We start from the raw sequence: 22,840 nt of genomic DNA, 5'->3' as shown, positions 1-22,840 counted from the left end.
CCACCATCATCACCATCACCACCACAATCATCACCACCACCATCACCACCACCATCACCACCATCACCATCATCATCACCACCATCACCATCATCATCACCACCATCACCACCATCACCATCATCTCCACCATCATCATCACCACCATCACCACCATCACCACCATCACCACCACCATCACCATCACCACCACCACCATCACCACCATCATCACCATCACCACCATCATCACCACCATCACCATCATCACCATCACCACCATCACCACCATCATCACCATCACCACCACCATCACCACCACCATCACCATCATCACCACCACCATCATCACCACCATCACCATCATCATCACCACCATCACCACTAACATCACCATCATCACCATCACCATCATCACCACCACCATCATCACCACCATCACCATCACCACCACCATCACCACCACCACCACCATCATCGCCATCATCACCACCACTAACATCATCACCATCATCACCAACACTAACATCATCATCACCACCACCACTACCATCACCACCATCACCATCATCACCACCACCATCACCACCATCACCACCATCACCATCATCACCACCACCACCACCATCATCACCACCATCATCACCATCACCACCACCACCATCATCATCATCACCACCACCACCATCATCACCACAACTCAGACAATGGACACTAACGAGTTTTTATTGATAGATTAGCATAACAATGATCACAGTAATTAACATTAAAGTTGCACTATAAAGCCAGGAGACATCACCACCATCACCACCACCATCACCAACATCACCACCATCACCACCACCATCACCAACATCACCAACATCACCAACATCATCACCATCACCAACATCACCAACATCATCACCATCACCAACATCACCACCATCACCACCACCATCACCAACATCACCAACATCATCACCAACATCACCAACATCACCACCATCACCATCATCACCACCATCATCACCACCATCATCACCACCATCATCATCACCACCATCATCACCACCATCATCATCACCACCATCACCATCATCACCACCAACACCACCATCACCACCACCATCACCATCATCACCACCACCACCATCATCATCACCACAACTCAGACAATGGACACTAACGAGTTTTTATTGATAGATTAGCATAACAATGGTCACAATAATTAACATTAAAGTTGCACTATAAAGCCAGGAGACATCACCACCATCACCACCATCACCACCATCACCAACATCACCACCATCACCATCACCAACATCACCACCATCACCACCACCACCACCAACATCACCACCATCACCACCATCACCACCATCACCATCACCACCATCACCATCACCACCATCACCACCACCACCATCACCACCATCACCATCACCACCATCACCACCACCATCACCATCACCACCATCATCACCACCACCATCACCACCATCACCACCACCATCATCACCACAACTCAGACAATGGACACTAACGAGTTTTTATTGATAGATTAGCATAACAATGATCACAATAATTAACATTAAAGTTGCACTATAAAGCCAGGAGACATCACCACCATCACCACCATCACCAACATCACCACCATCACCACCACCACCAACATCATCACCACCACCACCACCAACATCATCACCATCACCAACATCACCAACATCAACAACAACAACACCATGGAATGGTTTGGGCATCAAATCTGGTGCCCTGGCAAACAGAGACACAGACACAGAGAGACACAGAGACAGAGAGACAGAGAGAGAGACAGAGAGACAGAGAGACACACAGAGACAGAGAGATACACAGACAGAGACACACACAGAGACAGAGACACACAGAGACACACACACAGAGACAGAGAGACACACAGAGACACACACAGACACACACACACAGAGAGACACACACACACAGACACACACACACAGAGACACACAGAGAGACACACAGAGAGACACACAGAGACAGAGAGACACACAGAGAGACACAGAGAGACACACAGAGACGCACAGAGACACACACACAGAGAGACACACAGAGACACAGACACACACACAGAGACACGGAGACACACACAGAGACACACACACACACACAGAGACACAGAGACACACACAGAGACACACACACAGAGACAGAGACACAGAGAGAGACACACACAGAGACACACACAGAGACACAGAGAGACACACACAGAGACAGAGAGACACAGAGAGACACACAGAGACAGAGACACACAGAGACACACAGAGAGACACACACAGAGACACACACAGAGAGACAGACACAGACAGAGAGGCACAGAGAGACACACAGAGAGACACACACAGAGACAGAGAGACACACACAGACACACACACACACACAGAGACACAGAGACAGAGAGACACAGAGAGACACAGACACACACAGACAGACACACAGAGACACACACAGAGACAGAGAGACACACACAGAGACACACACACAGAGACAGAGAGACACACACAGGGACACACACACAGAGACACACACACAGAGACACACACACACAGAGACACAGACACACAGAGACACACACACACACAGAGACAGAGACACACACACAGAGACAGAGACACACACAGAGACAGAGACACACACACAGAGACAGAGAGACACACAGAGACACAGAGACACACACACAGAGACACAGAGAGACACACAGAGACACACACACACAGATAGAGAGACACACACAGAGATAGAGAGACACACACATAGACACAGACATACATAGACACAGAGAGACAGACAGAGACACAGAGAGACACACACAGACAGAGACCCAGAGAGACAGAATTACACACACACAGAGACACACACAGACACACACATAGAGACACACACACAGATAGAGAGAGACACACACAGAGAGACACAGAGACAGACACACAGGGAGACACAAATAGACACAGAGAGAGAGATACAGAGAGACACGGGGAGGGAGACAAAGGCGGACAGGACACGCTATAGATATGAATAGAGACTATAAGAGTCACACCCACTGAGAGAATGTTTCTGCTTTACACCAAGACATTTCTTACAAGACTCATTTGAAGCCACACCCAGTTGGTAGGTCTCAACTAGGCCCGGCAAAGCCTAGGAGACACCTAGGCAAGGCCTAGCCAGGCCTAGGAGAGGCCTGGCCAGGCCTAGGAGAGGCTTAGCCAGGTCTAGGGGAGGCCTAGCCAGGTCTAGGGGAGGCCTAGCTAGGCCTAGCAGAGGCCTAGCCAGGCCTATGAGAGGCCTGGCTAGGCCTAGCAGAGGCCTAGCCAGACCTAGCAGAGGCCTAGCCAGGTCTAGGAGAGGCCTAGCTAGGTCTAGGAGAGGCCTAGCCAGGTCTAGGAGAGGCCTAGTTAGGTCTAGGAGAGGCCTGGCCAGGCCTAGCAGAGGCCTAGCCAGGTCTAGGAGAGACCTAGCTAGGCCTAGCCAGGCCTATGAGAGGCCTGGCTAGGCCTAGCAGAGGCCTAGCCAGGTCTAGGGGAGGCCTAGCTAGGCCTAGCAGAGGCCTAGCCAGGCCTATGAGAGGCCTAGCCAGGCCTATGAGAGGCCTAGCCAGGCCTAGGAGCGGCCTAGCCAGGCCTAGGAGCAGCCTAGCTAGGCCTAGGAGAGGCCTAACCAGGCCTAGGAGAGGCCTGGCTAGGCCTAGCAGAGGCCTAGCCAGACCTAGCAGAGGCCTAGCCAGGTCTAGGAGAGGCCTAGCTAGGTCTAGGAGAGGCCTAGCCAGGTCTAGGAGAGGCCTAGTTAGGTCTAGGAGAGGCCTGGCCAGGCCTAGCAGAGGCCTAGCCAGGTCTAGCAGAGGCCTAGCTAGGCCTAGCAGAGGCCTAGCCAGGCCTATGAGAGGCCTGGCTAGGCCTAGCAGAGGCCTAGCCAGACCTAGCAGAGGCCTAGCCAGGTCTAGGAGAGGCCTAGCTAGGTCTAGGAGAGGCCTAGCCAGGTCTAGGAGAGGCCTGGCTAGGTCTAGCAGAGGTCTAGGAGAGGCCTAGCTAGGTCTAGGAGAGGCCTGGCCAGGCCTAGCAGAGGCCTTGCCAGGTCTAGGAGAGGCCTGGCTAGGCCTAGCAGAGGCCTAGCCAGGCCTAGCAGAGGCCTAGCCAGGTCTAGGAGAGGCCTCACCAGGCCTAGCAGAGGCCTAGCCAGGTCTAGGAGAGGCCTGGCCAGGCCTAGGAGAGGCCTAGCAAGGCATAGGAGACGCCTTGCCAGGCCTAGGAGAGGCCTAGCAGACGCTTTGCCAGGCCTAGGAGAAGCCTAGCCAGACCTAGTAGAGGCCTAGGAGAGGCCTTACCAGGCCTAGCCAGGCCTAGGAGATGCCTTGTCAGGCCTAGGAGAGGCCTAGGTGAGGGCTGGAGGCCTAGGTGAGGCCTGGCCAGGCCTAGCAGAGGCCTAGGCGTGGCCTAGCGGACAGAGAAGTAGACGGCGATGATGATGACGATGAGGGTCGCCACGGCAACCGCCATGAGGATCACTCGGTTCTGTATCAACCTGGAGACAGAGGATGGGTGGGTGGGTGAGTGGGTGAGTGGGTGGGTGAGTGAGTGGGTGAGTGAGTGAGTGGGTGAGTGGGTGAGTGAGTGAGTGGGTGAGTGGGTGAGTGAGTGAGTGGGTGAGTGGGTGAGTGAGTGAGTGAGTGGGTGGGTGGGTGGGTGAGTGGGTGAGTGGGTGGGTGAGTGAGTGGGTGAGTGGGTGGGTGAGTGGGTGGGTGAGTGAGTGGGTGAGTGAGTGGGTGGGTGAGTGAGTGGGTGAGTGGGTGGGTGAGTGAGTGGGTGAGTGAGTGGGTGGGTGAGTGAGTGGGTGAGTGGGTGGGTGAATGGGTGGGTGAGTGAGTGGGTGGGTGAGTGAGTGGGTGAGTGGGTGGGTGGGTAGGTGGGTGAGTGGGTGGGTGGGTAGGTGGGTGAGTGGGTGGGTGGGTAGGTGGGTGAGTGGGTGGGTGGGTGGGTGAGTGGGTGAGTGGGTGGGTGGGTAGGTGGGTGAGTGGGTGGGTGGGTGGGTGAGTGGGTGGGTGGGTAGGTGGGTCAGTGGGTGGGTGGGTGAGTGGGTGGGTGGGTGAGTGGGTGGGTGGGTGAGTGGGTGGGTGGGTGAGTGGGTGGGTGGGTGAGTGGGTGGGTAGGTGGGTGGGTGAGTGGGTGGGTGGGTGGGTGAGTGGGTGAGTGGGTGGGTGAGTGGGTGGGTGAGTGGGTAGGTGGGTGGGTGAGTGGGTGGGTGAGTGAGTGGGTTAGTGAGTGGGTGAGTGAGTGGGTGAGTGAGTGGGTGGGTGAGTGGGTGGGTGAGTGGGTGAGTGGGTGGGTGGGTGAGTGAGTGAGTGAGTGGGTGGGTGAGTGAGTGGGTGAGTGGGTGAGTGAGTGGGTGAGTGAGTGGGTGAGTGAGTGGGTGAGTTGGTGAGTGAGTGGGTGAGTGGGTGGGTGGGTGAGTGGGTGGGTGGGTGAGTGGGTGGGTGGGTGGGTGAGTGGGTGGGTGGGTGAGTGGGTGGGTGGGTGAGTGGGTGGGTGGGTGGGTGAGTGAGTGGGTGGGTGGGTGAGTGAGTGAGTGGGTGGGTGGGTGGGTGAGTGAGTGAGTGGGTGGGTGGGTGGGTGAGTGGGTGGGTGGGTAGGTGGGTGAGTGGGTGGGTGGGTGGGTGAGTGGGTGAGTGGGTGGGTGGGTGAGTGAGTGGGTTAGTGAGTGGGTGAGTGGGTGGGTGAGTGGGTGGGTGAGTTACCTGATCTCTTACCTGCGCATCATTCCAGACAGAACTCTTGAACTTTTACCCAGGTGAGAGTCTGTCTCTCTTAGCTACAGAGAGAGAAAGAGAGAGACACTCACTCACTCATCCACCCACTCTCTCACCCACTCACCCACTCACTCACCCACTCACCCACTCACTCACTCACCCACCCACTCACTCGCCCACCCACTCACTCACCCATTCACCCACTCACTCACCCACTCACCCACCCACTCACCCACCCACTCACCCACCCACTCACCCACCCACTCACCCACCCACTCACCCACTCACCCACTCACTCACCCACCCACTCACCCACTCACTCACCCACTCACTCACTCACCCACTCACTCACTCACCCACACACTCACTCACCCACTAACTCACTCACTCACTCACCCACTCACTCACTCACCCACTCACTCACTCACTCACCCACCCACCCACCCACTCACCCACTCACTCACTCACTCACCCACCCACCCACTCACTCACTCACCCACCCACCCACTCACTCACCCACTCACTCACCCACTCACCCACTCACCCTCTCCCTTGCTCTCTGAATAGTTTCTCTATCCCGATGGAGATTGTCAAGAATGTCTTGTCCAATTTGTTCTGACGGAGAAACACAGAGAGAGGTGATGGTGGTGGTGATGGTGGTGATGGTGGTGGTGATGATGGTGGTGGTGATGATGGTGGTGGTGATGATGATGGTGGTGGTGATGATGGTGGTGGTGATGATGATGGTGGTGGTGATGATGGTGGTGGTGATGGTGGTGATGGTGGTGGTGGTGGTGATGGTGGTGGTGGTGATGGTGGTGGTGGTGATGATGGTGGTGGTGATGGTGATGGTGGTGGTGATGGTGGTGGTGGTGGTGATGATGGTGGTGGTGATGGTGGTGATGATGGTGGTGGTGATGATGGTGGTGGTGATGGTGGTGGTGGTGGTGATGATGGTGGTGGTGATGGTGGTGGTGATGGTGGTGATGGTGATGATGATGGTGATGGTGGTGGTGATGATGATGGTGATGATGATGGTGATGGTGGTGGTGATGATGATGGTGGTGGTGGTGGTGGTGATGATGATGGTGATGGTGGTGGTGATGGTGATGATGATGATGGTGGTGGTGATGGTGGTGGTGATGGTGATGATGGTGGTGGTGGTGATGGTGGTGATGGTGGTGGTGGTGATGGTGATGATGGTGGTGGTGGTGATGGTGGTGATGGTGGTGGTGGTGGTGGTGAGTGTTGTTGATGTTGTTGATGTTGTTGATGTTGTTGTTGTTGATGTTGTTGTTGATGATGTTGATGTTGTTATTGTTGATGTTGTTGTTGTTGTTTAAGTTGTTGTTGTTGTTTAAGTTGTTGATGTTGTTGATGTTGTTGATGATGTTGTTGATGTTGTTGTTGTTGATGTTATTGTTGTTGATGTTATTGTTGTTGATGTTGTTGTTGCAGGTGATGTTGTTGTTGCTCTACCAGTCTCCACCACCGTTCTGTATCCGGCCTCCAGATGGCTGCTCGCTGACTCCAACCTCTCTGTGTTGCCTAGCAACAGGGACCTCTAAACAACAACATCAACAACAACATCAACAACAACAACAACATCAACAACATCAACATCAACATCAACAACAACAACATCAACATCAACAACATCAACAACAACATCAACAACATCATCAACAACATCAACAACAACATCAACATCAACAACATCAACAACATCATCATCAACAACAACATTAACATCATCAACAACATCATCAACAACATCATCATCAACAACATCATCAACATCAACAACATCATCAACATCATCAACAACATCATCAACAACATCATCATCAACAACATCATCAACATCAACAACATCATCAACAACATCACCATCACCACCACCACCTACATCAACAACATCACCACCACCACCACCACCACCACCATCACCACCATCACCACCATCACCACCACTATCACCACCATCACCACCACCACCATCACCACCATCACCATCACCTGTCCATGTGATGATGTTTTTCCATCACTGCTTAGCAACTTCTCCCTCACAGAGAGCTCATCGCTGTAGGCGATGCGAGATCGCTTCTAGACAGGGGAGAGAGACACTCAGTCAGTCACTCAGTCACTCAGTCAGTCACTCACTCAGTCAGTCAGTCACTCAGTCAGTCAGTCACTCAGTCAGTCACTCAGTCACTCAGTCAGTCACTCAGTCACTCAGTCAGTCACTCACTCAGTCAGTCACTCACTCAGTCAGTCAGTCACTCAGTCAGTCAGTCACTCAGTCAGACACTCACTCAGTCAGTAAGTCACTCAGTCAGTCACTCAGTCAGTCACTCAGTCAGTCAGTCACTCACTCAGTCAGTCACTCAGTCACTCAGTCAGTCACTCACTCAGTCAGTCACTCACTCAGTCAGTCAGTCACTCAGTCAGTCAGTCACTCAGTCAGACACTCACTCAGTCAGTAAGTCACTCAGTCAGTCACTCAGTCAGTCACTCAGTCAGTCAGTCACTCACTCAGTCAGTCACTCAGTCACCCACTCAGTCTCTGAGTGGGTGGGTAGCTGAGTGAATGGGTAGCTGGGTGTGTAGCTGAGTGGGTATCTGAGTGGGTAGCTGAGTGTGTAGCTGAGTGTGTAGCTGAGTGTGTAGCTGACTCACGTAGTCAGCCTCAAGGGAGCTGAGTGTGTAGCTGAGTGTGTAGCTGAGTGGGCAGCTGAGTGTGTAGCTGAGTGTGTAGCTGACTCACTGAGTGTGTAGCTGAGTGAGTGTGTAGCTGAGTGTGTAGCTGAGTGTGTAGCTGACTCACGTAGTCAACCTCAAGGGAGCTGAGTGTGTAGCTGAGTGAGTAGCTGAGTGAGTGTGTAGCTGAGTGTGTAGCTGAGTGTGTAGCTGAGTGTGTAGCTGAGTGAGTGGGTAGCTGAGTGTGTAGCTGACTCACGTAGTCAGCCTCAAGGGAGCTGAGTGTGTAGCTGAGTGAGTAGCTGAGTGAGTGTGTAGCTGAGTGTGTAGCTGAGTGTGTAGCTGAGTGTGTAGCTGAGTGAGTGGGTAGCTGAGTGTGTAGCTGACTCACGTAGTCAGCCGCAAGGGAGCTGAGTGTGTAGCTGAGTGAGTAGCTGAGTGAGTGTGTAGCTGAGTGTGTAGCTGAGTGTGTAGCTGAGTGAGTGGGTAGCTGAGTGTGTAGCTGACTCACGTAGTCAGCCTCAAGGGAGCTGAGTGTGTAGCTGAGTGTGTAGCTGGGTGTGTAGCTGAGTGAGTGTGTAGCTGGGTGTGTAGCTGAGTGTGTAGCTGAGTGTGTAGCTGAGTGTGTAGCTGACTCACGTAGTCAGCCTCAAGGGAGCTGAGTGTGTAACTGACTCACTGAGTGTGTAGCTGAGTGGGTAGCTGAGTGAGTGGGTAGCTGAGTGTGTACCTGAGTGTGTAGCTGAGTGGGTAGGTGACTCACTGAGTGTGTAGCTGAGTGGGTAGCTGAGTGGGTAGCTGAGTGGGTAGCTGACTCACTGAGTGTGTAGCTGAGTGGGTAGCTGAGTGGGTAGCTGAGTGGGTAGCTGAGTGTGTAGCTGAGTGTGTAGCTGAGTGGGTAGCTGACTCACGTAGTCAGCCTCAAGGGAGCTGAGTGAGTAGCTGAGTGTGTAGCTGAGTGTGTAGCTGACTCACTGAGTGGGTAGCTGAGTGTGTGTGTAGCTGAGTGTGTAGCTGAGTGTGTAGCTGAGTGTGTAGCTGAGTAGGTAGCTGACTCACGTAGTCAGCCTCAAGGGAGCTGAGTGTGTAGCTGAGTGTGTAGCTGAGTGTGTAGCTGACTCACTGAGTGGGTAGCTGAGTGGGTAGCTGAGTGGGTAGCTGACTCACGTAGTCAGCCTCAAGGGAGCTGAGTGTGTAGCTGAGTGTGTAGCTGACTCACTGAGTGTGTAGCTGAGTGGGTAGCTGAGTGGGTAGCTGACTCACGTAGTCAGCCTCAAGGGAGCTGAGTGTGTAGCTGAGTGTGTAGCTGAGTGTGTAGCTGAGTGTGTAGCTGAGTGAGTGTGTAGCTGAGTGTGTAGCTGAGTGTGTAGCTGAGTGTGTAGCTGACTCACGTAGTCAGCCTCAAGGGAGCTGAGTGTGTAGCTGACTCACTGAGTGTGTAGCTGAGTCACTGAGTGGGTAGCTGAGTGGGTAGCTGAGTGGGTAGCTGAGTGTGTAGCTGAGTGAGTGAGTAGCTGAGTGAGTAGCTGAGTGTGTAGCTGAGTGAGTGAGTAGCTGAGTGAGTAGCTGAGTGTGTAGCTGAGTGAGTGAGTAGCTGAGTGAGTAGCTGAGTGTGTAGCTGAGTGAGTGGGTAGCTGAGTGGGTAGCTGACTCACGTAGTCAGCCTCAAGGGAGCTGAGTGAGTAGCTGAGTGTGTAGCTGAGTGTGTAGCTGAGTGTGTAGCTGAGTGTGTAGCTGAGTAGGTAGCTGACTCACGTAGTCAGCCTCAAGGGAGCTGAGTGTGTAGCTGAGTGTGTAGCTGAGTGTGTAGCTGACTCACTGAGTGTGTAGCTGAGTGGGTAGCTGAGTGGGTAGCTGAGTAGCTGAGTGGGTAGCTGACTCACGTAGTCAGCCTCAAGGGAGCTGAGTGTGTAGCTGAGTGTGTAGCTGAGTGTGTAGCTGAGTGAGTAGCTGAGTGCGTAGCTGAGTGTGTAGCTGAGTGTGTAGCTGAGTGTGTAGCTGAGTGAGTAGCTGAGTGAGTAGCTGAGTGTGTAGCTGAGTGAGTGAGTAGCTGAGTGTGTAGCTGAGTGAGTGTGTAGCTGAGTGAGTGTGTAGCTGAGTGGGTAGCTGAGTGGGTAGCTGAGTGAGTGGGTAGCTGAGTGTGTAGCTGAGTGTGTAGCTGAGTGGGTAGCTGAGTGTGTAGCTGAGTGTGTAGCTGAGTGTGTAGCTGAGTGGGTAGCTGAGTGTGTAGCTGACTCACTGAGTGAGTAGCTGAGTGTGTAGCTGAGTGAGTGTGTAGCTGAGTGTGTAGCTGAGTGTGTAGCTGTGTGTGTAGCTGAGTGTGTAGCTGAGTAGCTGAGTGTGTAGCTGAGTGTGTAGCTGAGTGTGTAGCTGAGTGTGTAGCTGAGTGGGTAGCTGAGTGTGTAGCTGACTCACTGAGTGAGTAGCTGAGTGTGTAGCTGAGTGAGTGTGTAGCTGAGTGTGTAGCTGAGTGTGTAGCTGAGTAGCTGAGTGTGTAGCTGAGTGGGTAGCTGAGTGTGTAGCTGAGTGGGTAGCTGAGTGTGTAGCTGAGTGAGTGTGTAGCTGAGTGTGTAGCTGAGTAGCTGAGTGTGTAGCTGACTCACTGAGTGTGTAGCTGAGTGTGTAGCTGTGTGTGGGTAGTTGAGTGGGTGTGTAGCTGAGTGTGTAGCTGAGTGAGTGGGTAGCTGAGTGTGTAGCTGAGTGTGTAGCTGAGTGAGTGAGTGGCTGAGTGAGTGTGTAGCTGAGTGAGTGAGTGGCTGAGTGAGTGGGTAGCTGAGTGGGTAGCTGAGTGTGTAGCTGAGTGTGTAGCTGAGTGTGTAGCTGAGTGAGTGGGTAGCTGAGTGAGTGAGTAGCTGAGTGGGTAGCTGACTCACTGAGTGTGTAGCTGAGTGAGTGTGTAGCTGAGTGTGTAGCTGAGTGGGTAGCTGACTCACTGAGTGAGTAGCTGAGTGTGTAGCTGAGTGTGTAGCTGAGTAGCTGAGTGTGTAGCTGAGTGTGTAGCTGAGTGTGTAGCTGACTCACTGAGTGAGTAGCTGAGTGAGTGGGTAGCTGAGTGAGTAGCTGAGTGTGTAGCTGACTCACTGAGTGTGTAGCTGAGTGTGTAGCTGAGTGTGTAGCTGAGTGTGTAGCTGAGTGGGTAGCTGAGTGTGTAGCTGAGTGTGTAGCTGACTCACTGAGTGGGTAGCTGAGTGTGTAGCTGAGTGAGTGGGTAGCTGAGTGTGTAGCTGAGTGTGTAGCTGAGTGTGTAGCTGAGTGTGTAGCTGAGTGTGTAGCTGAGTGTGTAGCTGAGTGAGTGTGTAGCTGAGTGTGTAGCTGAGTGAGTGTGTAGCTGAGTGTGTAGCTGAGTGTGTAGCTGAGTGAGTAGCTGAGTGAGTGTGTAGCTGAGTGAGTAGCTGAGTGAGTGTGTAGCTGAGTGGGTAGCTGAGTGGGTAGCTGAGTGTGTAGCTGAGTGAGTGGGTAGCTGAGTGTGTAGCTGAGTGTGTAGCTGACTCACGTAGTCAGCCTCAAGGGAGCTGAGTGTGTAGCTGAGTGTGTAGCTGAGTGTGTAGCTGACTCACGTAGTCAGCCTCAAGGGAGCTGAGTGAGTGGGTAGCTGAGTGTGTAGCTGAGTGTGTAGCTGAGTGTGTAGCTGACTCACGTAGTCAGCCTCAAGGGAGCTGAGTGTGTAGCTGAGTGTGTAGCTGAGTGTGTAGCTGACTCACGTAGTCAGCCTCAAGGGAGCTGAGTGTGTAGCTGAGTGTGTAGCTGAGTGTGTAGCTGACTCACGTAGTCAGCCTCAAGGGAGCTGAGTGTGTAGCTGAGTGTGTAGCTGAGTGTGTAGCTGACTCACTGAGTGTGTAGCTGAGTGTGTAGCTGAGTAGCTGAGTGTGTAGCTGACTCACGTAGTCAGCCTCAAGGGAGCTCAGCTCTGTGCGGAGACTTCGAGTTTGAGCCGTGGCTCGGACTCTCAGGGGAGCCGGCTGATCACGAGCCTCCAACTCCATCTGTTCCATCTGCGACTCAGACACTCACTCACTCAGACACTCACTCAGACACTCACTCACTCAGACACTCACTCAGACACTCACTCACCCACTCACTCACCCACTCACTCAGACACTCACTCAGACACTCACTCACTCAGACACTCACTCAGACACTCAGACACTCACTCAGACACTCACTCAGACACTCAGACTCTCACTCAGACACTCAGACACTCACTCAGACACTCACTCTCTCAGACACTCACTCAGACACTCACTCAGTCACTCACTCAGTCACTCACTCAGACACTCAGACACTCACTCAGACACTCACTCAGACACTCACTCAGACACTCACTCAGACACTCAGTCACTCAGACACTCACTCAGACACTCACTCACTCAGACACTCACTCAGACACTCACTCACTCACTCAGACACTCAGTCACTCACTCAAACACTCACTCACTCAGACACTCACTCAGACACTCAGACACTCAGACACTCACTCAGACACTCAGACACTCACTCAGACACTCACTCACTCAGACACTCACTCAGACACTCACTCAGACACTCACTCTCTCAGACACTCACTCAGACACTCACTCAGTCACTCACTCAGTCACTCACTCAGACACTCAGACACTCACTCAGACACTCACTCAGACACTCACTCAGACACTCACTCAGACACTCAGTCACTCAGACACTCACTCAGACACTCACTCACTCAGACACTCACTCAGACCCTCACTCACTCACTCAGACACTCACTCACTCACTCAGACACTCACTCAGATACTCACTCAGTCACTCAGACACTCAGTCACTCAGACACTCACTCAGGCACTCACTCACTCAGACACTCACTCACTCAGACACTCACTCAGACACTCACTCACTCAGACACTCACTTAGACACTCACTCACTCAGACACTCACTCAGACACTCACTCAGTCACTCATTTAGACACTCACTCAGACACTCACTCACTCACTTAGACACTCAGACACTCACTCACTCAGTCACTCAGACACTCAGACACTCACTCACTCACTTAGACACTCACTTAGACACTCACTCACTTAAACACTCACTCAGACACTCACTCACTCACTTAGACACTCAGACACTCACTCCCTCAGTCACTCAGACACTCACTTAGACACTCACTTAGACACTCACTTAGACATTCACTCACTTAGACACTCACTTAGACACTCACTTAGACACTCACTTAGACACTCACTCAGACACTCACTCACTTAGACACTCACTTAGACACTTACCAACTCGAGACATTCCTCCAGTTGCTTTTCAGTGGCTGAGCAAAGGGCGGATTTCTCATCTAAACAATAAAGAGGTGATTCAGTGAGTTACTTAGACACTCACTTAGACACGCACTCACTTAGACACTCACTTAGACACGCACTCACTTAGACACTCACTCAGACACTCACTCACTCACACACTCAGACACTCACTCAGACACTCACTCACTCACTCAGACACTCACTCAGACACTCACTTAGACACTCACTCACACACTCACTCAGACACTCACTCAGACACTCACTCACTCAGACACTCACTCACTCAGTCACTCAGACACTCACTCACTCAGACACTCACTCAGACACTCACTCAGACACTCACTCACTCACTCAGACACTCACTCACTTAGACACGCACACAGATTTCTACATCAACAAAGAGGTGTGATAGTGACACACACACACAGATTTCTACATCAACATCAACAAAGAGGTGTGATAGTGACACACACACACACACACAGATATTTCAACATCAACAAAGAGGTGTGATAGTGACACACACACAGAGAGATTTCTACATCAACAAAGAGGTGTGATAGTGACACACACACACACAGATTTCTACATCAACATCAACAAAGAGGTGTGATAGTGACACACACACACACAGATTTCTACATCAACATCAACAAAGAGGTGTGATAGTGACACACACACACAGAGATTTCTAAATCAACATCAACAAAGAGGTGTGATAGTGACACACACACACAGAGATTTCTACATCAACATCAACAAAGAGGTGTGATAGTGACACACACACACACACACAGAGATTTCTACATCAACAAAGAGGTGTGATAGTGACACACACACAGAGAGATTTCTACATCAACAAAGAGGTGTGATAGTGACACACACACAGATTTCTACATCAACATCAACAAAGAGGTGTTATAGTGACACACACACACACAGAGATTTCAACATCAACAAAGAGGTGTGATAGTGACACACACACAGATTTCTACATCAACATCAACAAAGAGGTGTGATAGTGACACACACACACACAGATTTCTACATCAACAAAGAGGTGTGATAGTGACACACACACAGATTTCTACATCAACAAAGAGGTGTGATAGTGACACACACACAGAGAGATTTCTACATCAACATCAACAAAGAGGTGTGATAGTGACACACACACACACACAGATTTCTACATCAACATCAACAAAGAGGTGTGATAGTGACACACACACACAGATTTCTACATCAACATCAACAAAGAGGTGTGATAGTGACACACACACACACAGATTTCTACATCAACATCAACAAAGAGGTGTGATAGTGACACACACACACAGAGATTTCTAAATCAACATCAACAAAGAGGTGTGATAGTGACACACACACACAGATTTCTACATCAACATCAACAAAGAGGTGTGATAGTGACACACACACACACAGATTTCTACATCAACATCAACAAAGAGGTGTTATAGTGACACACACACACACAGAGATTTCAACATCAACAAAGAGGTGTGATAGTGACACACACACACACAGATTTCTACATCAACATCAACAAAGAGGTGTGATAGTGACACACACACAGATTTCTACATCTACATCAACAAAGAGGTGTGATAGTGACACACACACACAGATTTCTACATCAACAAAGAGGTGTGATAGTGACACACACAGATTTCTACATCAACAAAGAGGTGTGATAGTGACACACACACACACACAGATTTCTACATCAACATCAACAAAGAGGTGTGATAGTGACACACACACACACACACAGATTTCTACATCAACATCAACAAAGAGGTGTGATAGTGACACACACACACACAGATTTCTACATCAACATCAACAAAGAGGTGTGATAGTGACACACACACACACACAGATTTCTACATCAACATCAACAAAGAGGTGTGATAGTGACACACACACACAGAGAGATTTCTACATCAACATCAACAAAGAGGTGTGATAGTGACACACACACACACACAGATTTCTACATCAACATCAACAAAGAGGTGTGATAGTGACACACACACACAGATTTCTACATCAACAAAGAGGTGTGATAGTGACACACACACACAGATTTCTAAATCAACAAAGAGGTGTGATAGTGACACACACACAGATTTCTACATCAACAAAGAGGTGTGATAGTGACACACACACACAGATTTCTACATCAACATCAACAAAGAGGTGTGATAGTGACACACACACAGAGAGATTTCTACATCAACATCAACAAAGAGGTGTGATAGTGACACACACACAGATTTCTACATCAACAAAGAGGTGTGATAGTGACACACACACACACACAGATTTCTACATCAACATCAACAAAGAGGTGTGATAGTGACACACACACACAGATTTCTACATCAACAAAGAGGTGTGATAGTGACACACACACAGATTTCTACATCAACATCAACAAAGAGGTGTGATAGTGACACACACACAGAGATTTCTACATCAACAAAGAGGTGTGATAGTGACACACACACAGAGAGATTTCTACATCAACAAAGAGGTGTGATAGTGACACACACACACACAGAGATTTCTACATCAATATCAACAAAGAGGTGTGATAGTGACACACACACAGAGAGATTTCTACATCAACATCAACAAAGAGGTGTGATAGTGACACACACACACACAGAGATTTCTACATCAACATCAACAAAGAGGTGTGATAGTGACACACACACACAGATTTCTACATCTATGGGTCTATGGGTCTCTGTGTGAGTCTATGGGTCTCTGTGTAATGGTGAGTCTATGGGTCTCTGTGTAGTGGTGAGTCTGTGGGTCTCTGTGTGAGTCTATGGGTCTCTGTGTAGTGGTGAGTCTATGGGTCTCTGTGTAGTGGTGAGTCTATGGGTCTCTATGTAGTGGTGAGTCTATGGGTCTCTGTGTAGTGGTGGTGAGTCTATGGGTCTCTGCGTGAGTCTATGGGTCTCTGTGTGGTAGTGTTGAGTCTATGGGTCTGTGTGTAGTGGTAGTGAGTCTATGGGTCTCTGTGTGAGTCTGTGGGTCTCTGTGTGAGTCTATGGGTCTCTGTGTGAGTCTGTGGGTCTCTGTGTAGTGGTGGTGAGTCTATGGGTCTCTGTGTGAGTCTATGGGTCTCTGCGTGAGTCTATGGGTCTCTGTGTGGTAGTGTTGAGTCTATGGGTCTGTGTGTAGTGGTAGTGAGTCTATGGGTCTCTGTGTGAGTCTGTGGGTCTCTGTGTGAGTCTATGGGTCTCTGTGTGCGTCTGTGGGTATCTGTGTAGTGGTGGTGAGTATATGGGTCTCTGTGTGAGTCTATGGGTCTCTGCGTGAGTCTATGGGTCTCTGTGTGGTAGTGTTGAGTCTATGGGTCTGTGTGTAGTGGTAGTGAGTCTATGGGTCTCTGAGTGAGTCTATGGGCCTCTGTGTGAGTCTGTGGGTCTCTGTGTGAGTCTGTGGGTCTCTGTGTGAATCTGTGGGTCTCTGTGTGAGTCTGTGGGTCTCTGTGTGAGTCTATGGGTCTCTGTGTAGTGGTGAGTCTATGGGTCTCTGTGTAGTGGTGAGTCTATGGGTCTCTGTGTGGTGAATCTATGGGTCTCTGTGTGGTGAGTCTATGGGTCTCTGTGTGAGTCTATGGGTCTCTGTGTGAGTCTGTGGGTCTCTGTGTGAGTCTATGGGTCTCTGTGTGGTAGTGGTGAGTCTATGTGTCTCTGTGTGAGTCTATGTGTCTCTGTATGAGTCTGTGGGTCTCTGTGTGAGTCTGTGGGTCTCTGTGTAGTAGTGGTGAGTCTATGGGTCTCTGTGTAGTAGTGGTGAGTCTATGGGTCTCTGTGTAGTAGTGGTGAGTCTGTGGGTCTCTGTGTAGTGGTGAGTCTATGGGTCTCTGTGTAGTGGTGAGTCTATGGGTCTCTGTGTGGTAGTGTTGAGTCTATGGGTCTGTGTGTAGTGGTAGTGAGTCTATGGGTCTCTGTGTGAGTCTTTGGGTCTCTGTGTGAGTCTATGAGTCTCTGTGTGAGTCTATAGGTCTCTGTGTGGTAGTGGTGAGTCTATGGGTCTCTGTGTAGTGGTGGTGAGTCTATGGGTCTCTGTGTAGTAGTGGTGAGTCTATGGGTCTCTGTGTGGTGGTGGTGAGTCTGTGGGTCTCTGTGTGAGTCTATGGGTCTCTGTGTGAGTCTGTGGGCCTCTGTGTGAGTCTGTGGGTCTCTGTGTGAGTCTATGGGTCTCTGTGTGAGTCTATGGGTCTCCGTGTGAGTCTATGGGTCTCTGTGTGAGTCTGTGGGTCTCTGTGTGGTAGTGGTGAGTCTATGGGTCTCTGTGTGGTGGTGGTGAGTCTGTGGGTCTCTGTGTGAGTCTATGGGTCTCTGTGTGAGTCTGTGGGCCTCTGTGTGAGTCTGTGGGTCTCTGTGTGAGTCTATGGGTCTCTGTGTGAGTCTATGGGTCTCTGTGTGAGTCTGTGGGTCTCTGTGTGAGTCTATGGGTCTCTGTGTGAGTCTATGGGTCTCGAGGTGAGTCTGTGGGTCTCTGGGTGGCTCTGTGGGTCTCTGTGTGAGTCTATGGGTCTCTGTGTGAGTCTGTGGGTCTCTGTGTGGTAGTGGTGAGTATATGGGTCTCTGTGTAGTGGTGGTGAGTCTGTGGGTCTCTGTGTGAGTCTATGGGTCTCTGTGTGAGTCTATGGGTCTCTGTGTCAGTCTATGGGTCTCTGTGTAGTGGTGGTGAGTCTGTGGGTCTCTGTGTAAGTCTATGGGTCTCTGTGTGAGTCTATGGGTCTCTGTGTGAGTCTATGGGTCTCTGTGTGAGTCTATGGGTCTCTGTGTGAGTCTGTGGGTCTCTGTGTGAGTCTATGGGTCTCTGTGTGAGTCTATGGGTCTCGAGGTGAGTCTGTGGGTCTCTGGGTGGCTCTGTGGGTCTCTGTGTGAGTCTATGGGTCTCCGTGTGAGTCTATGGGTCTCTGTGTGAGTCTGTGGGTCTCTGTGTGGTAGTGGTGAGTCTATGGGTCTCTGTGTAGTGGTGGTGAGTCTGTGGGTCTCTGTGTGAGTCTATGGGTCTCTGTGTGAGTCTATGGGTCTCTGTGTCAGTCTATGGGTCTCTGTGTAGTGGTGGTGAGTCTGTGGGTCTCTGTGTAAGTCTATGGGTCTCTGTGTGAGTCTATGGGTCTCTGTGTGAGTCTATGGGTCTCTGTGTGAGTCTGTGGGCCTCTGTGTGAGTCTGTGGGTCTCTGTGTGAGTCTATGGGTCTCTGTGTGAGTCTATGGGTCTCCGTGTGAGTCTATGGGTCTCTGTGTGAGTCTATGGGTCTCTGTGTAGTGGTGAGTCTATGGGTCTCTGTGTAGTGGTGAGTCTATGGGTCTCTGTGTGGTGAGTCTATGGGTCTCTGTGTGGTGAGTCTATGGGTCTCTGTGTGAGTCTATGGGTCTCTGTGTGAGTCTGTGGGTCTCTGTGTGAGTCTATGGGTCTCTGTGTGGTAGTGGTGAGTCTATGTGTCTCTGTGTGAGTCTATGTGTCTCTGTATGAGTCTGTGGGTCTCTGTGTGAGTCTGTGGGTCTCTGTGTAGTAGTGGTGAGTCTATGGGTCTCTGTGTAGTAGTGGTGAGTCTATGGGTCTCTGTGTAGTAGTGGTGAGTCTGTGGGTCTCTGTGTAGTGGTGAGTCTATGGGTCTCTGTGTAGTGGTGAGTCTATGGGTCTCTGTGTAGTGGTGAGTCTATGGGTCTCTGTGTGGTAGTGTTGAGTCTATGGGTCTGTGTGTAGTGGTAGTGAGTCTATGGGTCTCTGTGTGAGTCTTTGGGTCTCTGTGTGAGTCTATGAGTCTCTGTGTGAGTCTATAGGTCTCTGTGTGGTAGTGGTGAGTCTATGGGTCTCTGTGTAGTGGTGGTGAGTCTATGGGTCTCTGTGTAGTAGTGGTGAGTCTATGGGTCTCTGTGTGGTGGTGGTGAGTCTGTGGGTCTGTGTGTGAGTCTATGGGTCTCTGTGTGAGTCTGTGGGCCTCTGTGTGAGTCTGTGGGTCTCTGTGTGAGTCTATGGGTCTCTGTGTGAGTCTATGGGTCTCCGTGTGAGTCTATGGGTCTCTGTGTGAGTCTGTGGGTCTCTGTGTGGTAGTGGTGAGTCTATGGGTCTCTGTGTAGTGGTGGTGAGTCTGTGGGTCTCTGTGTGAGTCTATGGGTCTCTGTGTGAGTCTATGGGTCTCTGTGTCAGTCTATGGGTCTCTGTGTAGTGGTGGTGAGTCTGTGGGTCTCTGTGTAAGTCTATGGGTCTCTGTGTGAGTCTATGGGTCTCTGTGTGAGTCTATGGGTCTCTGTGTGAGTCTATGGGTCTCTGTGTGAGTCTGTGGGTCTCTGTGTGAGTCTATGGGTCTCTGTGTGAGTCTATGGGTCTCGAGGTGAGTCTGTGGGTCTCTGGGTGGCTCTGTGGGTCTCTGTGTGAGTCTATGGGTCTCTGTGTGAGTCTGTGGGTCTCTGTGTGGTAGTGGTGAGTCTGTGGGTCTCTGTGTAGTGGTGAGTCTATGAGTCTCTGTGTAGTGGTGAGTCTATAGGTCTCTGTGTAGTGGTGAGTCTATGGGTCTCTGTGTAGTGGTGGTGAGTCTATGGGTCTCTGTGTAGTGGTGAGTCTATGGGTCTCTGTGTAGTGGTGGTGAGTCTATGGGTCTCTGTGTAGTGGTGGTGAGTCTATGGGTCTCTGTGTGAGTCTATGGGCCTCTGTGTGAGTCTATGGGTCTCTGTGTGAGTCTGTGGGTCTCTGTGTGAGTCTGTGGGTCTCTGTGTGAGTTTATGGGTCTCTGTGTGGTGAGTCTATGGGTCTCTGTGTAGTGGTGAGTCTATGGGTCTCTGTGTGGTGAGTCTATGGGTCTCTGTGTGGTGAGTCTATGGGTCTCTGTGTGAGTCTATGTGTCTCTGTGTGAGTCTGTGGGTCTCTGTGTGAGTCTGTGGGTCTCTGTGTAGTGGTGGTGAGTCTATGGGTCTCTGTGTGGTAGTGGTGGTGGTGAGTCTATGGGTCTCTGTGTAGTGGTGAGTCTATGGGTCTCTGTGTAGTGGTGAGTCTATGGGTCTCTGTGTGGTGGTGAGTCTATGGGTCTCTGTGTGGTGAGTCTATGGGTCTCTGTGTAGTGGTAAGTCTATGGGTCTCTGTGTAGTGGTGGTGAGTCTATGGGTCTCTGTGTAGTAGTGGTGAGTCTATGGGTCTCTGTGTAGTGGTGAGTCTATGGGTCTCTGTGTAGTAGTGGTGAGTCTATGGGTCTCTGTGTAGTGGTGAGTCTATGGGTCTCTGTGTAGTAGTGGTGAGTCTATGGGTCTCTGTGTCGTGGTGGTGAGCCTATGGGTATCTGTAGTGGTGAGTCTATGGGTCTCTGTGTAGTGAGTCTATGGGTCTCTGTGTGGTGAGTCTATGGGTCTCTGTGTAGTGGTGAGTCTATGGGTCTCTGTGTAGTGGTGGTGAGTCTGTGTGTCTCTGTGTAGTAGTGGTGAGTCTATGTGTCTCTGTGTGGTGAGTCTGTGGGTCTCTGTGTGGTGAGTCTATGGGTCTCTGTGTGGTGAGTCTATGGGTCTCTGTGTAGTGGTGAGTCTATGGGTCTCTGTGTAGTGGTGGTGAGTCTGTGTGTCTCTGTGTAGTAGTGGTGAGTCTCTGTGTGAGTCTATGGGTCTCTGTGTGAGTCTGTGGGTCTCTGTGTGAGTCTATGGGTCTCTGTGTGGTAGTGGTGAGTCTATGTGTCTCTGTGTGAGTCTATGTGTCTCTGTGTGAGTCTGTGGGTCTCTGTGTGTCTCTGTGTGGTGGTGGTGGTGGTGAGTCTGTGTGTCTCTGTGTGGTGGTGAGTCTATGGGTCTCTGTGTGAGTCTGTGGGTCTCTGTGTGTCTCTGTGTGGTGGTGGTGAGTCTGGTGGTGAGTGTTCGACTCACCTCCGGTGAGTTTAGGGATCCTGCCCAGCTTGTTTGTGATCTCCGCTGTCAACACTCCGAACTGTTGGCTGTAAGCATCTAGCAGTGAGGACGTCGCCATCTTGGTAAGGGGGTGGTGTGAAGTAGAGGGGGGGGGTAGAAGGGCCACAACCGTCCCCTTAACCAAGATGGCGGCGTGAGCGGGGGGGGGTCTGTGTTTGTAGGAAGTGATCATTTCCGCTGACGTCACGTCCGGAATCAATGTCTACGAACTTCCGGAAGTTGTCAATAAAACTATAAAATCTCTTCCGGAATCAATGTTGAAGATGTTGGCAGACGATCTTCCGGAAGTTGTCAATAAAACAATAAAGTATCTTCTGGAATCAATGTTGAAGATAGTGGGAGACGATCTTCCGGAAGATGTCAATAAAACGATAAAGTATCTTCCGGAATCAATGTTGAAGATGGTGGGAGACGATCTTCCGGAAGATGTCAATAAAACGATAAAATATCTTCCGGAATAAATGTTGAAGATAGTGTGGAGACGATCTTCCGGAAGATGTCAATAAAACAATAAAATATCTTCCGGAATCAATGTTGAAGATGGTGGGGAGACGATCTTCCGGAAGATGTCAACAAAACAATAAAACATCTTCCGGAATCAATGTTGAAGATAGTGGGGAGACGATCTTCCGGAAGTTGTCAATAAAACGATAAAATATCTTCCGGAATCAATGTTGAAGATGTTGGCAGACGATCTTCCGGAAGTTGTCAATAAAGCAATAAAATATCTTCCGGAATCAATGTTGAAGATAGTGGGGAGACGATCTTCCGGAAGTTGTCAATAAAACAATAAAATATCTTCCTGAAGATGTCAATAAAACGACAAAATATCTTCCGGAATCAATGTTGAAGATAGTGTGGAGACGATCTTCCGGAAGATGTCAATAAAACAATAAAATATCTTCCGGAATCAATGTTGAAGATGGTGGGGAGACGATCTTCCGGAAGATGTCAACAAAACAATAAAACATCTTCCGGAATCAATGTTGAAGATAGTGGGGAGACGATCTTCCTATAGACGCCACCCGATTGGTCGAGCCGGTATGCTAATGAGTCTCGTTGGGGGCGTGGTTGTTGGGTGATTTTTTTTATCCCCCTCCCGCCCCCCCCCCCACAAAACTTCGCCTGTCACGGACCAATCAGAGGGCGTCTCTCGGTCG

The 22,840-nt window shown here is 50.5% G+C and overlaps 1 protein-coding gene across 3 annotated transcripts; it reads right to left on the bottom strand.

Moving 5' to 3' along the window:
* Positions 1–1,139: 1,139 nt before the first annotated feature.
* On the bottom strand, positions 1,140–21,818 carry LOC116937949 (vesicle transport through interaction with t-SNAREs homolog 1A). Of its 3 annotated transcripts, none has more exons than XM_076064578.1 (8): positions 21,639–21,818; positions 13,709–13,767; positions 12,331–12,441; positions 7,769–7,855; positions 7,229–7,313; positions 6,294–6,364; positions 5,738–5,811; positions 1,140–4,527 (listed from the first exon to the last, which is right to left on the bottom strand). In XM_076064578.1, exons 1-7 carry the CDS (start codon positions 21,736–21,738, stop codon positions 5,746–5,748), a joined length of 579 nt encoding a protein of 192 aa, XP_075920693.1. In that variant the 5' UTR covers positions 21,739–21,818; the 3' UTR covers positions 1,140–4,527; positions 5,738–5,745. The 3 variants fall into 3 exon arrangements, with proteins under 3 accessions (XP_075920693.1, XP_075920691.1, XP_075920690.1); XM_076064576.1 differs by having other exon boundaries at positions 5,750–5,811; positions 21,639–21,817; XM_076064575.1 differs by lacking the exons at positions 12,331–12,441; positions 13,709–13,767; positions 21,639–21,818 and adding an exon at positions 8,429–8,449 and having other exon boundaries at positions 6,286–6,364.
* Between the last annotated feature and the right edge of the window lie 1,022 nt (positions 21,819–22,840).

This window comes from Petromyzon marinus, unplaced genomic scaffold (assembly GCF_048934315.1).
Source record: "Petromyzon marinus isolate PM22_M1 ecotype Great Lakes invasive population unplaced genomic scaffold, UKy_Petmar_22M1.pri1.0 PM_Scaffold_529, whole genome shotgun sequence".
Classification (NCBI taxonomy): Eukaryota; Metazoa; Chordata; class Hyperoartia; order Petromyzontiformes; family Petromyzontidae; genus Petromyzon; species Petromyzon marinus.
Note: the sequence above shows the minus strand (reverse complement) of the source record. Positions and strands in the feature narration are given on the sequence as shown.